General features: G+C 40.9%; 1 protein-coding gene across 1 annotated transcript in view; it reads left to right on the top strand.

Annotated features, from left to right (window-relative positions):
- ZBTB20 (zinc finger and BTB domain containing 20) overlaps nucleotides 1-13,927 on the top strand; it is a 590,333-nt gene extending 576,406 nt beyond the window's left edge. Inside the window, exons 10-11 of the mRNA XM_089512479.1 lie at nucleotides 4,132-5,727; nucleotides 12,344-13,927. Of these exons, the coding sequence (XP_089368605.1) occupies nucleotides 4,132-5,727; nucleotides 12,344-12,762 (2,015 nt within the window). The 3' untranslated portion in view covers nucleotides 12,763-13,927. The remainder of the gene's footprint in view (nucleotides 1-4,131; nucleotides 5,728-12,343) is intronic.
- Nucleotides 13,928-14,433: the final 506 nt, after the last annotated feature.

Genomic DNA, 14,433 nt, shown 5'->3' with positions numbered 1-14,433 from the left:
AACTGCAAAAATGCAGCTGGACATTACCTGACCACTCTAGCCTCCCCCACACTAAATGGACATGGAAGAGTGCTATGCATCAGAAAGATACATAGTGTCTCTGTGGGGTCATAGGACAAATGAAGTAATGGAATCCTCCTTCTACAATATCCTATGTATATCATCAACAAGATTCTGGCCATGGTGAACATTAGCTAGAATGGTATTCCCTTAATGTACAAGTGACAGAGTGTGTGTGTGTGTGTGTGTGTGTGTGTGTGTGTAGTAACACAGCCTGTTACGGAAATCAGTTAAGCTTAAGTCAAAAACTGAAGTCCAATTAACTGAAATTTAGTGTTCTATCATAACAAGCTTCTGAATGTACAGCTTTAGTCAGGCTTATAAATCATAATTGCTAGGCTCTGTGTAGCTCTAACATTTCATGCACACTCAAATGCTACAATTAATTGTTCCACCATTCAGAATTCAGTACCTGCCTCTTCTTTTAGAATGACTGAATAACACAAAGAAGCTGCCATGTTCCGATGGTTATTTCCAAAACAGAATAGGGCATGCATATTCCTGACTACTAGAAAGTTTCCAAGAATAACAAACAATTTTTCAGACCCTCAAACACAAGATAAAAATCCAGTTGGACAGCTAGCATTCTGAAAATATAGCACATGTGGCAATCTGCATAACATCTCTCCCCACCCCAACTGTGTCTATTCACTGCCTGCCTGGGTGAGAGTAGCTTTTGCGTTTTCATGCCTTTTCATTTGGGTACTATTTCTGAATCAGCCTGCTTTCACAGAAAGAAATGAATTCTTCTACAGTAGTTTCTCATGTAGAGTCTATTGGGATTTCTACGTTGGTATTCACTGGGCAAAAGCAGGTTGCCTAACAAAGACCGCTTCAATTCTACAGAAGTGTTTCCCAATTTACTAACTTAGAAGAGAGTGACAGGTCTGGAAACAGAATGAGACAGAGTCCCTTACCCCATTTGCTCTGGATTTTCTGTGCAGTGACAGGTGAGTAGTGGAATTAAAAATACTTTTTTCTGCTTATCAATATACTTATCAGAGAGTGGTGAGTTTCAAAGAATTTTAAAAAATATTTATTAATATACTTGTCAGTTAAAACAGATTTTCCCTGTAATGAGTTGTCATTGGATGCTTCCAGATAATATTTTTTATCATGAAATCCCCTACTTCATTCAAAAAGTTTTATAGAGGATTACAGGATTTTTCTTGTGTTAACATCCCATGTTTTCCCACTGCTTCTTTAGACCACCCTTTCTATGAGACTCATTGTAGATTCAAACTGCCACCATGTTAAGAGAAGCTGGGCAAACCTGGTTAGAAAAAGCCAATTACAGCTTAGGTAATACTGTGCAGGGCATCTACACATGAAACGAAAGGAAGATACAGACTTGAGGTTTGTCTGCTTAGGAGTCAGACAGGGAAAAGATGGCATGGGATTAGAGCAGTGAGAGATGGGGAGGCTCTGAATTTGGGTTTGGGGGCTTGTTTAACTTGTTATATAATAAATCTTTATGTGCTTTATTTTCTATGATAATGTCTGGCTGTTCCATTCAAGAATTGACAAAGCGATTGGTTCCACTTACTACACTGTACCCACTGACCAACACACTTGTTCATAATAGGGATCACCTTGCAGCCCAATTTCCAAATTGTGGGGTAAAGGGACAAGGGGAGTGACAGTAGCCCAGCAATTGGGACTTTGGGTCCAACCTGGAGAGGAGTTCCATCACACACACCCATCTTCCAGATGTGTACAGAAGAGAGGGTTCCCACTTCAGGGTAATTCCCTGGGTTACCACCAGCAGCCTCATTTTGGGCACCCTGAGAAAGTGACAGAGCTGAGTGCAGCCAGCAATCTGTTTCATTCCATCCTTCAACTCTTATTTTCCCTGGAGCCCATCCCTGGCCTTCCCTTTCTTAGGAAACATGGGAAATGATTAGTATACTAAGCAGGCAAGATATGAATAGGGATGGAAAGAAGGGATTTAGAAAAAGCTTTTGTTGTAAATAAGCAGTTCTATGACATTTGAATACATCATAGATATGAAGACAGACACACACAGCCAGTATGCTGGAAGAAATTGTGTAGTTACAAAATCAGTTTAAGTCAACATTCATCTGATTTCAAATGAAACAAAAGGTCCTAACATGAATCTCTACACCTAATCACACACAATGTATACTCACATTGAAGTTGGCAATCTGTCCCAGAGTGTGCATGGAAGGGATGCTGGGAGTCTTGACCTTTCCAGAAAAATTTGAATTAGGAGGAAAAAATGGAATAACCGCACAATGTCTTTTGATTGGCAGTGTGAGGAACTTTCCATCTGGAAGCATCCAATACTTGGATGTAATCTTATTTATGGATTTTCTTGATAGCCACTGATACATTTCCCCTTTTTTAGTTTGTTTTGTAAACATGCCTTTTAGTTTGGCCCAGCTTTAAAAACTCACATGTCTGAAATATGGTTTAGTGAATTTAGTGGATATCAAAGGCTGCTCTCAAATAGTATGAAGTCCAGAGCATTTGGAGGCCTCTGTTTGTCACTGAGCTGGGCTCTCACATAAATGGTGATTTTATCTACCTTTCTTCAGAATGAATCCCATCTAAGTATTGTATCTTCATATTTTCCTTTACTGGTGACTCAGTAAAGAAAGTTGAGAAATTGGAACGTGTCCAAAGGAGGGCAACCAAAATGGTGAAGGGTCTGGAAATGACTTAGGGAGCTGGGGATGTTTAGCCTGGAGAAGAGAAGGTTAAGAGGTGATATGATAGCCCTGTTTAAATTTTTGAAGGGATGTCATATTGAGGAGGGAGCAAGCTTGTTTTCTGCTGCTCCAGAGAACAGGATCTGGAACAATGGATGCAAATTGCAGGAAAAGGGATTCCAGCTCAAATTAGGAGGAACTTCCTGACAGTAAGGGCTGTTCGACAGTGGAACACACTTCCTCAGAAAGTGGTGGAGTCTCCTTCCTTAGAGGTCTTTAAACAGAGGCTGGATGGCCATCTGTCGGGGATTCTTTGACTGAGAGTTCCTGCATGGCAGGGGGTTGGACTGGATGGCCCTTGTGGTCTCTTCCACCTCCACGATTCTATGATAGAAAATTGAAATTATCTACTATTTGGTAGAAAGAACAGAAGTGAAATCAGCTCTATATCTAGTAATATATTAGTTTTGACTGCTGGGTTTCTTTGCCTTTTTGCCCCTCCAAATCTTGCATGGCTTTTCTTTACTTCCACTCTACAGGATACAGTCACATTTATGATTATGAACTCTGGCCCTTTACAGCCTAATTATACGCAATATACAAATATCTACATTATAACTGTAGTGGTGTTTTTTTCAAGCCTGTGTTGAGATGGAGGGATAATCACTCTTTATCTCTTGTAAACATGATTTGAACTTCCCTACATCATCTAGGAAGATAAATTGCTCGCGGAATCAATATGGCATGGGGAAAAGGGGAGGGGAGTGTCTAACCTTCTTACATATCACTTTTCTGCTCTGCCCTGTAATGCTGCTTTGCTTTACTTTTCTGGGAGAGTATTGAAGGTCTGATTTATACATTTGCATGTAGTTAGCCCCTTAGGGCTACATATTCAAGGTGCTGTTATTTACATTAAAATTTTAATTCATTTACATTTTTAAAAACTCAATAATGGTAGGTAGTAAATATTTTAATCTGTTTATGCAGAGCTAAGCACACATACTTTGCCTTATTTGCCTCTTTAAAGTGGGGAAGGAAGAAATCTACCATCCAGTAAAAAATTTTCAGTAAACCAGGGAAGGTGCTGGAGTAACTCCATATGCTTCAACAGAGGTCATAGTAGCTTCACTTTTACTTTAATTAAATAGACAACACGTCTACCTTAAGTGATGCCTTAAGTGACCTTGTGAGTGAGCTCCTAATAGTTTAATAAATTGAAACATGAAATCTTGAATGTAAACATTACTAAACTAGAGATTTTGTAATTGAGTAGATTAATGAGGTGAAACTAGATCTGGTTTCTCAAAATGTCTAGTGTATCCCCCTTTGATGAGGAAAAAGACAACATAAAGGTTTAGTACTTATCTGTCTTTCCCTTTCGCCTTTTCTGTTACTGCAGGTAACATTAGTTGCAAGGGGATGACAGAGCGCATTCACAGCATCAATCTCCACAACTTCAGCAATTCTGTGCTCGAAACCCTCAACGAGCAACGCAACCGTGGCCACTTCTGTGATGTGACAGTCCGCATCCACGGGAGCATGCTGCGTGCCCACCGTTGTGTGTTGGCGGCTGGCAGCCCCTTCTTCCAAGACAAGCTGTTACTGGGCTACAGTGACATCGAAATTCCCTCTGTGGTGTCAGTCCAGTCAGTACAAAAGCTCATTGACTTTATGTACAGTGGGGTGTTGCGAGTTTCCCAGTCAGAGGCCTTACAGATCCTCACAGCAGCCAGCATCCTGCAGATCAAGACTGTGATTGATGAATGCACACGGATTGTTTCACAGAATGTGGGTGACATTTATCCAGTTATCCAAGATTCTGCCCAGGAGACGCCCCGAGGAACTCCTGAATCAGCCACTTCAGGGCAGAGCAGTGACACAGAGTCTGGCTATCTCCAAAGCCACTCACAACACAGTGTAGACAGGATCTACTCAGCTTTGTATGCCTGTTCTATGCAGAATGGTAGTGGAGAGCGTTCATTCTACAGTGGAGCAGTGGTCAGCCACCACGAAACAGCACTTGGACTTTCCAGAGACCATCATATGGAAGATCCCAGCTGGATTACACGGATCCATGAGCGCTCACAGCAGCAGATGGAGAGGTATCTTTCTACTACTCCAGAAACCACGCATTGCCGGAAACAACCACGCCCAGTTCGGATCCAAACATTGGTGGGCAATATTCACATTAAGCAAGAGATGGAAGATGACTATGACTACTATGGACAGCAGAGAGTACAGATCTTAGAGCGCAATGAGTCTGAGGAATGCACTGAGGATACAGATCAAGCAGAAGGCACTGAGAGTGAGCCCAAGGGGGAAAGCTTTGACTCTGGGGTCAGTTCTTCTATTGGCACTGAACCAGATTCTGTCGAGCAACCATTTATGACTAGTGTAAACCGAGAAGGTCAGCAAGAAGCTCCTCAAGCAGAACAAAATGAAGCTTCTGTTGAAAGCATTCAGCAGCAGCACACAGATGCCAATTCCTCCTCACCAGAGAGAGGCAATGACATTGAAAGGGACAGCACACTACTCACTGTTAGTAACAATACTGAAAAGGGGACTTTGCAGCCTTCGATCACTACAACTGTTGCCCAACCATTGCCAAGTACACAGCTCTACTTACGCCAGACAGAAACACTCACCAGCAATCTGAGGATGCCACTGACCCTGACCAGCAACACACAAGTCATTGGCACAGCTGGCAATACTTACCTGCCTGCACTATTTACCACACAGTCTGCCGGCAGTGGTCCTAAGCCTTTTCTCTTCAGCCTACCCCAATCCTTAGGGCAGCAGACACAATTTGTGACAGTATCCCAGCCTGGCCTGTCAACTTTTACTGCCCAACTGCCGGCCCCACAAACCCTGGCTCCTTCTGCAGGCCACAGCACAGCAGGTGGGCAGGGTGAAAAAAAGCCTTATGAGTGCACCCTCTGCAACAAGACTTTCACCGCCAAACAGAATTATGTCAAGCACATGTTTGTACATACAGGTGAGTATGTGGCCCTTTCCTTTCCTTTGTGGGTGTGGCTGTGAATCTAACATTTATAAATATACAGTTGATTTGCAGAGCTATTTCATTTATCACTCTAATGTAGGGAAAGTGTTAGTCCTTTTTAGAAAAAAAAGTTCCTTGTATGACATTGCATTGAATACAAGAATGCAAATCTTTAAAACCAGTGATACTTAGGATATGTTTCTAAATGTTTATATTTAATTCCATAGAGTTGCTGTTTTTATTTTGTTTAAAACTATAAAAAAATGTCCTTTTCTTTGAGGTTCTTTTTTTTCCAGAATATACTCTCTTCGTATATATATATATATATATTTTAATTAAACTTATGCACTTCTTACATCTATCCTTATAAGATTTGTTTTCTTTCAGTTTTTATCTGAGTGTTTTTCACTCCTTTGGTAACCTTTCAACTCAGAACTGAACCCAACCAACCCAGTACTACAACTTCTCAGGGGCTGCATAAAATTATACAAGTCTTGGAAATGTTGCAACCTAAAAATGGAAGAGCTGTGAAGTCAAAATGTGTCCTGACATTAACCACTGCAATTCCCCAAAATTCCTCAAAGTGCTGATATATAGATTTTCCTCATCTGTACTTGCTCACTTTCCTGTTTGAACTTTACCAATGATTTTTAATTTATTCAATTCTTTTACAAACTGTTTATCTCCTGATGGAAGATTTAAAATCTTCAACAGTAAAGTTTTGCACCATGAATAAGTTTTAGATCTGTAAAGTCTACTCCTATCCAACTAATTGATACAGTTACTGAAGAGCACCAGATCCTATTTACTTCTTTCCAGTAAACTATCAGGTCATTATGCACAAATCCTGGACTTCCCGAAGATGGAGGGAAATGTCTGTGGGGTGAAGAGAGAAAGGGAAGAGTGAGTAAGGGAAGAAAATAAGCATGGCAGAACTCTGCTTTCTTTGATAGGGCTTCTAGGGCCCAAAACAAATGGGCCAAAAGGACTGTGGGGGTGCCATTCACGTGGGGCCACAGTAACCACAGATGCCTGGCCCCAATCTGGATGGCCGCTATGATTGTGAACTGGGTCACAGGAAGGAGCAGATTCTTGCCACTCCTTTTTGACCCTGTTCTTTTTGAAAGATATGACGCTGATGCAGTTTCACACTGCGTTCAGGGCATGCATAATCTAAATGCTACACCCTGGATGCTGAGAGAAACCGTGTCATTTGGCCCATCTGTTTCAGGCCTAGGTCATACAAATTAATGACTTTCATCCAACTGCTGTCATGTGAATCAAGTAAATCAAAAGGCAGTAAACCAAAGGGGGTTAATTGTAATTCTTCTTGGTTTTTAAGCCACTATAAACTATACAGTATGTCTTGAGCCAAGCCTGTGTAATAATGGGAGCAAGGCAAGTTCCCATTTGCAGTGAAACATTCAAAAATCATCCTGATATAGGGGAGATGATCAAGAAATTTGGACTGTGAAATAGATTTAAATAGTCCAGTAGATTAAAATTGGCATTGGTTCACATTTGAATCTCAGTAAATAATTGTGCTAAGCATTCAGTTTGAAAATTTAAAGTACTAGAGATATGAACCTCTGTGGTGGTGGTGAACTATGTTGAAATGCTAATGCTTTTCAAAGCTTTTTTCCACCATATAGGAAGGCAAAGAGAAACCCTCTCTAACCAAATCTTGCCAAGAAAACCCAGTAATAGGTACACAACACAATAAATTCCTGTCGAGCTAAACATGCATTGATGAATGAAAAACTGGACCCAAACATTGAAAAAAGTTTACTGTAATTCAGCATTATGCACCTTGTTTGATAATATTCAAAGAATGCCTGCACCATTCTAAGCCCACTTTTGTATGGAATATCTTACAGTACTATCTGTGTGCAATAAAATAGAAATAGATTTTGTAGCCAATTTGCAAACATTATAGACTTTGGCGAGTTATAGACCGCCCATTTGGGGCGGCCTGGACCCGCCCCTTTCCCCGGAGTATCAGGGCTTCAGTGGTTACACCGGCAGCCGCTGAGGCCCCGATCCGCCGCTTTTCGGGCTGCGGGGAAGCAGCAAAACGCCGCTTCACCGGAGCCAGAAAAGGGGTGTCCTTGGGGCTTCAAGCCCCAAGGACACCCCGCGGCGGCGGGGAGGGGGAGAAAGGGGCCGCTTGGCCCCTTTCTCCCTTGCTTCTCTGGGCGCAGCCGTCTGAAGGCTGCGCCCAGCGAAGCAAAGCGGTGCCGCAGACCAGGAAGGAGCTACGAAACAGAGCTCCTTCCTGGTCCGCGGAAAGGGCGCCCTAGGCGCCCTGCCGCAGATTGAGGACGTCACGTCCGCGCCGCCCCATCTAGAGGCGGCGCGGCCATGACGTCCTCACGGCGGCGGCCATAGGGAAGGGCCGCCGCCGTTTAGTGCATGACAGGCACGCACTAGGGTTAGGGCGGTGCAGAAGCACCGCCCTTTTGTAATCCTAGTGCGTGCTCGTCACGCACCAAAGTGCCGGTGTGTAACCGGCCTTTGAGATGTTAAAAAATCTGCAGTGTAGTTCACATAACAATTAAAGGGATCTAAAATTAAGCCTTGCTTAACCACGTCTGTAGATGGAGCAGAATCTTTAAGATGCCATCTTAATGCCATTACAGGAGAAAGGCAGGATATAAATCTAAAGAATAAATAAATAAATCTATGGTACACAGCACCCTCAGTCAAACATTTTCTACACACCTTTAATTAGAGAAAGAGAGAGGTCTATATGTAGTTCAAGAGGCTAAATTTTCCCCAGCTCTTATGCAATGATGATTATCATATACAAAACACTTCTTGATATTTTTATTTTCTAATATTTATCAGTGAGTACACAAAGTGATCTAAACTAAATATACCTTGCCTAAAACTTTTTGGTGCAGGATATTTTGCTCTAGAAGGCAGAATATACTCCACTCACCCAAGTCAAAGAACATAGTACTCTAATTTAGCCAAGGCATTAATGAAGAGTGTGTTAGTGTTGGAATGGACTTGAGGAAATAGTTTTTAATCTTTACCATGGAAGCCCACTGCGGGACTGAGCAGAAGGACAGGAAAAACCAGGCTGATACTGATTTTTAAGAAAGTGGGTGTGAGCCTCACTGTCCACATGGCCAGCTCTGGTCAGGCTGAACACCCATGGGCTGTCTGCACCACACAATGTGTCAAGCCACATCACTCAGGTATTTTTTCATCTCCCATCGTGCATGCATGTGCACCACTCCACCTGTAACTGCCAATTATCTCCCTCCCCCACCCAGCTGCCATCCCATTGGATGCCCATGTGATCGGCCACACAGTCACATGTTCAATACACTGCCTATACATTGCATCAATAGATCGCTGTGCCCAGTGACACACTGATAAAGCACAGTCATGGAGTCCCCCTGTACATGCCCCCTTCATCCCCTGCTCCCCTGTTGGACTGTCTGGTTTGTGTACATTGTAATTACATCCATTACATTATTGGCACCGGCCCTGTTTGTAGTTCTTTTGTGTGTTTGTTTTCCTGCAGTTCTGTACTGATGCTGTGCTGTTTGTATACATGCACAATGCTGGTTTTTTTCCACATTAAGGTGGAGTATCAGAGCTTTTTTTTCCTCTGGTTTTTTCCTGTCAATTTCCATCCAGGTTTGCCCCATACATCATCTTGGGCTCAAGTCAGTTTGAAGCCATTTGCAGTGGCAAACAATCTGAACAAAGACTGCCAAGAAAACTCTCTGATTAGTTCACATTAGGGACACCATAAGCCCACAACAACAATCCTAATTGTTACTGCTGTTCGAGGCCATTCAGGTTACATCCAACATTTGATTAACCTTGACAGAATAATTAAAGAACAGTGACTGAAAATACTGCATTTAATAGCTTGGTTAATACCACTCACCAAAGCCATGCAAGCAGTCTCTAGGAAGTTTGCTACTATATACCAAAAAAGATGCACATCCTTATAATAGAAGGCTTTTATTGAATTTTGCCAGCCATTTTTCAAACTCATCTTTTCCCTCTAATCAAGAGTTGATATATTTGCCTACAGGCAGTAAATTCATTTAGCAAGGAGCCTGAATGATATTCCTATATTTCCAGTACAGTGTCACATGACTTTTGGTTTGTTGCATTCTCTAGCAACCCAAACAGTTGTCACTGAAATATTTCTAAAACAGGATTATTTACTTTTGATTGAAGGTTTGATTGATTGATTATTTACTTTAGTTCACAAATAAAATTGTAGTTTATCAGTCAAAATCTGCAATACATGAATGCCCTCAATACATGATTTAACTTAAAGAACAGTAATTTGAACAGCCATAAAATCTTTGCTCTAAAGGTAAGTCAAGGTCAAGCCAACTGTTGATGACTTCATAACTCTCTTAGTAGCAGTAACATTGATATTTTTATTAATATCAAATTGGGTTCCTAAGCAGAGGTTACTGTGTACTATACTCACCATTGTCACACATAAACATAAATTATTGGCTTCCATATGAATGCTTGCTTCAAAATGGACAATATACCTGTATGAAAATTGTGAAGTTGTCAGTTTCACTGACACCAAATTTTGCAAAATGAGTGTATTCTTCTATTTACTATTAGCAGATTCCTCTTTTCGTATAGATTAAGCTGAATTAAGCTTTACATAATTGTGTTTGGTAAGTTTGCAATGCGATCAGTTGCCACAGTCATTTCGGATTTTTAGTTACAATATCTGATGAAAATAAATGAATAAATTTAGCTCATCAGCTCTTATGTGTGCATTAAAATGTCCTCCAATGACATATGCTGCATTAGGATGTGAAGATTTTGTAGCCCTCTCATTTCACTTAAATATTGTATAAATACTTGGTATTTTAGAGGAAAACAGAATGTCACTACTATTTACCATCAAGCAGGTTACTGCAGCCATAAGAACAACAACCAAATGGGATTACAAAGAAATACCCATTAGCAATCTAATTCCAGCAGTATTAGAACTGCAACCAACTCCTTATTTCTAATCAATATTTTGCTAAACTCTTTCTGTTAATGTTCTCCTTTTCATAACCAGAAGATACCTTCCTTCCATTTTTGTGTAGTGTATAGTCAAAACAGTTCTCAAATGGGATTGAAAACTATCCTAACCAGACATACCTTCTAATGGCAAAAATATTGGTTCAATCTTCTCCATCTGATGTTGGGTAATACATATATAGTATCATCTTTATCTGTGCTCCTTCATCTTTTAAATCCCATTATCTGTCTAGTCTGTGATTTCCTGCATGGCAGGGGGTTGGACTGGATGGCCCTTGTGATCTCTTCCAACTCTATGATTCTATGATTCTCTACAAATTCTATGATTCTCTATGATTCTCTAGCAGGTGCTAATTCTCTTTCGGAGTAGTAATAATTCAATAAGCATCTGCTTTTCACTTCACATCTTCTCTGCTCACATTTGGTCACTTTTTGTCTTGGAGCTGTGAGCCCTTTAACTCTTTTCTTTCAGCTCACCCCTCCAACAAGCTGCAAGTTTATATTCCTAAGCAAGAAGGCAGTAGCATCACTAGAGGGTGCTCTCTGCACTGGGTGACACTCCAGAAGAGGGGTGACATCCGATTGTCTCCCTGCCCCCCACAGGTGCTGCTCCACCCTGTGGGAGCTCCTTGTGCCCACACCGGTGCTCCTCAGGCCCATGGGCCCCTCGAGCCTGTGCAGGCACCACTCATAGCTGCAGGGCAGGACTCCAGCCTGCGCAGGTGTCACCCGGTGCATGGACGCCACTGCAAGAAGGTAGAGCAGAGAGTCAGAGATTAAACAAAGCAATACCATTCCCATTTCACTGTCAGGCTCACTGCAAAACTATTAACGTATCCATCAGTCAAATCAAGCTGACATTTGTTTTGAAAGTACATATGAATAAAGTTGCAGCCATGTTAAATTTCGTCTTTGTAGTTGACTTAACAGACTACCACCGCTTGTCTCACTTTGTTCCCCTATGTAGCATACTGACCAATAATCTCTTAAATTTATCTTCAAAATTAATTCCTGGTAATGCACAATGAAGTAAAACCCAGCATACCATATCATATTTATTAAAATATATATTTGCATTGGTCTCATTCATGCCATGGTAGCAACAACTGATTTCTGAGGTCTTAAATAAAACTTGACTCAAAGAGCCTGGAGACTATGGCCTGTTACAGACTGCCAAAATAAAGCGGCTTCGGGTCTCTTTGGAGGTATGCTATTTAAATGATGCATGGGTCCTAAGAGTCTGGAGCTCGTGCCAAAGCCACACTCCATTCCTAAGCACTGGAGTGCAGCTTTGGTGCAGCTTCCGGATTCTTTGGATGCATGCATCATTTAAACAGCATACCTCCAAAGAGACCCGAAGCAGCTTTATTTTGGCAGTCTGTAACAGGCCTATAAATATGTTCTTGGTTACCTAGGTCAAGTTACTCAATCTTCCTGTGTGAGTAATTGAGCTTCACTTGATCTCCTTCAAAATTGGTTGCAATTAGAACTGGAACTAGCCTGCTCATTGAGAGTTCAATAGGTGTTAATCTTTTTCCCCCCTGTTCCCCCACCCATGTCTTTGTTTTGTGCCTCTCTGCAGGTGAGAAGCCCCACCAATGCAGCATCTGTTGGCGATCCTTCTCCCTAAAGGATTACCTAATCAAACATATGGTGACTCACACCGGTGTCAGAGCCTACCAATGCAGCATCTGTAACAAGCGTTTTACCCAGAAGAGCTCCCTAAATGTGCACATGCGGCTCCACCGTGGGGAGAAATCTTATGAATGCTACATCTGCAAGAAAAAATTCTCCCACAAGACCCTGCTGGAAAGACATGTGGCTCTGCATAGTGCCACAAATGGAACATCGAGCACAACCGGCACTGGTACAAGGGCTCTTTCCACTGGAGTAATGGCCTGTGCAGAGGGAACCACATACGTCTGCTCTGTCTGTCCAGCTAAATTTGACCAAATTGAGCATTTCAACGACCACATGAGGATGCATGTTTCAGATGGATAAGTAAAATCTATTCTGTTACGAACAACAAAACCCAACCAGAGAAACAACAACAAAAAGCTATGGCACTAGATTTTTTTTTCATTTTTACTTTTTGTTTGTTTATTTTAATTTCATTTTTGTACTACATGAAGAACTGTTTTTGCCTGCTGGTACATTACATTTCTGGAAGCTGGGTGAATAGTAATTATCTCAGCCTTCCTTTGATGGTGGCCTTAAGGCCAGATAGTGCTTCAGGAGATCTACTGGTTGGATCTCTAGCTACTGGCCTCTAAATACAACCCTTCTTTACTACAAAAAAAAACTTTAAAAAAAATCTTTTTTCTCACTTGTGAAGAGCACTAAAAAACAACAACAACAAAGAGAAATATGAAATCTACAAGGCCTACTGTCGTAAGTACACCACTTGCAGTGTTTCAGTGGACAGATTCACAATTCTGACCACTTTGGACTTCACAGTATCCAGTTAAAACTGTGGAAGAGAACCTTATGGTTGAGTAACAGCCACCGAAAATGGGCCCTATTGGTTTCTGCCATTAGTCGTTATCACAAAAAGGGCTGTGGAGAAGCGCAAGGGAGTTTGGGTTGGATGGTGTGGAGTCCCTGCAGGATGGGGAAGGAGAATAATAGGTTCCTCTTGTGGATTCTGTTCCATTCCACACATTCTGATTCATAATCCCCAACTTCTTTCTCCCCCACTAATACCTACAACATCTTTCATCAACAGCTAGAAACAATGAAGTAAAAATGAGGTGAGCAAAGGTGGTTTTTTCGTAATTTATTCAGTGTCTTTGCTGAGCTCAGGTTCTCAGCACAATCAATGGGACTTTTGCAAATATCAAAGAGAAACAGCAAAAGGAACAGATTTTAAAGAATTTTTCACCTAGTCTTCTAGGTACAAGAAAGGATTAGCTCCCACAATCTTTGGGGGTAAAATTCAAAAAGGCTGCATCAAGATTTATTCTTGCGGAGGGAGATAAAGTAGAACGTGGGTGGGGAGTAACTAAAAAGAGTTCTCAAGATTTTTTTTTTTAATTCAAAATTTTATAGAGGGACAGAAGTGGTGTTTACCAGATAGAGTGCTGATTTTTTTAAAATTATATTTACCACAGTATTTGTGTAAAAAAAACAAAAAACAAAAGTGTAACCTTGTTAAAGTAATTTTTGTTTTCTCTTTTGTTTTGCATACACTGCCACTAATATCTGCTCAGTTATGTAACTGAATATATATGTGTGTGTGTATATATGCATATATATATATATATATACACACATATGTATGTATGAATATATATAATACACATATATATTATTGTAGATAAAGACTGTTAAGGTTAGGTATCCTACTTCCAAATAGCAAGAGACAAAAGCAGAGTGAGGTGATCCTAATGGTTTTTTTCAAAGAAGAGAACATGTGTGTCAACTTATTTTCTGTTATTTTTTCTCTGTGCTTTTATTAGTCTGAGAGTAGTAACCTGGGAGTAGAGTGATATTATATGTGATTTCTTCCATCTTCTAGTGTCCAATTTGTAGTGTCACTTGAAAAGTTGTTCTGAATTTGGGTGTATGATTTTCTTAGGTTTCTCATGGAATTGCATCTAAACCTTAGATGAGAGGAATTTAGTTTCCAGAAACAAGATTTTAACACTATTATTCCTGCCATTGGAATTATAG

The sequence above is a fragment of the Sceloporus occidentalis genome, unplaced genomic scaffold, assembly GCF_023333645.1.
Source record: "Sceloporus occidentalis isolate IW3139 unplaced genomic scaffold, rSceOcc1.0.p SCAF_2, whole genome shotgun sequence".
Classification (NCBI taxonomy): domain Eukaryota; kingdom Metazoa; phylum Chordata; class Lepidosauria; order Squamata; family Phrynosomatidae; genus Sceloporus; species Sceloporus occidentalis.
The sequence above is the reverse complement of the archived record's forward strand: the minus strand, read 5'-3'. Positions and strand labels throughout refer to the sequence as shown.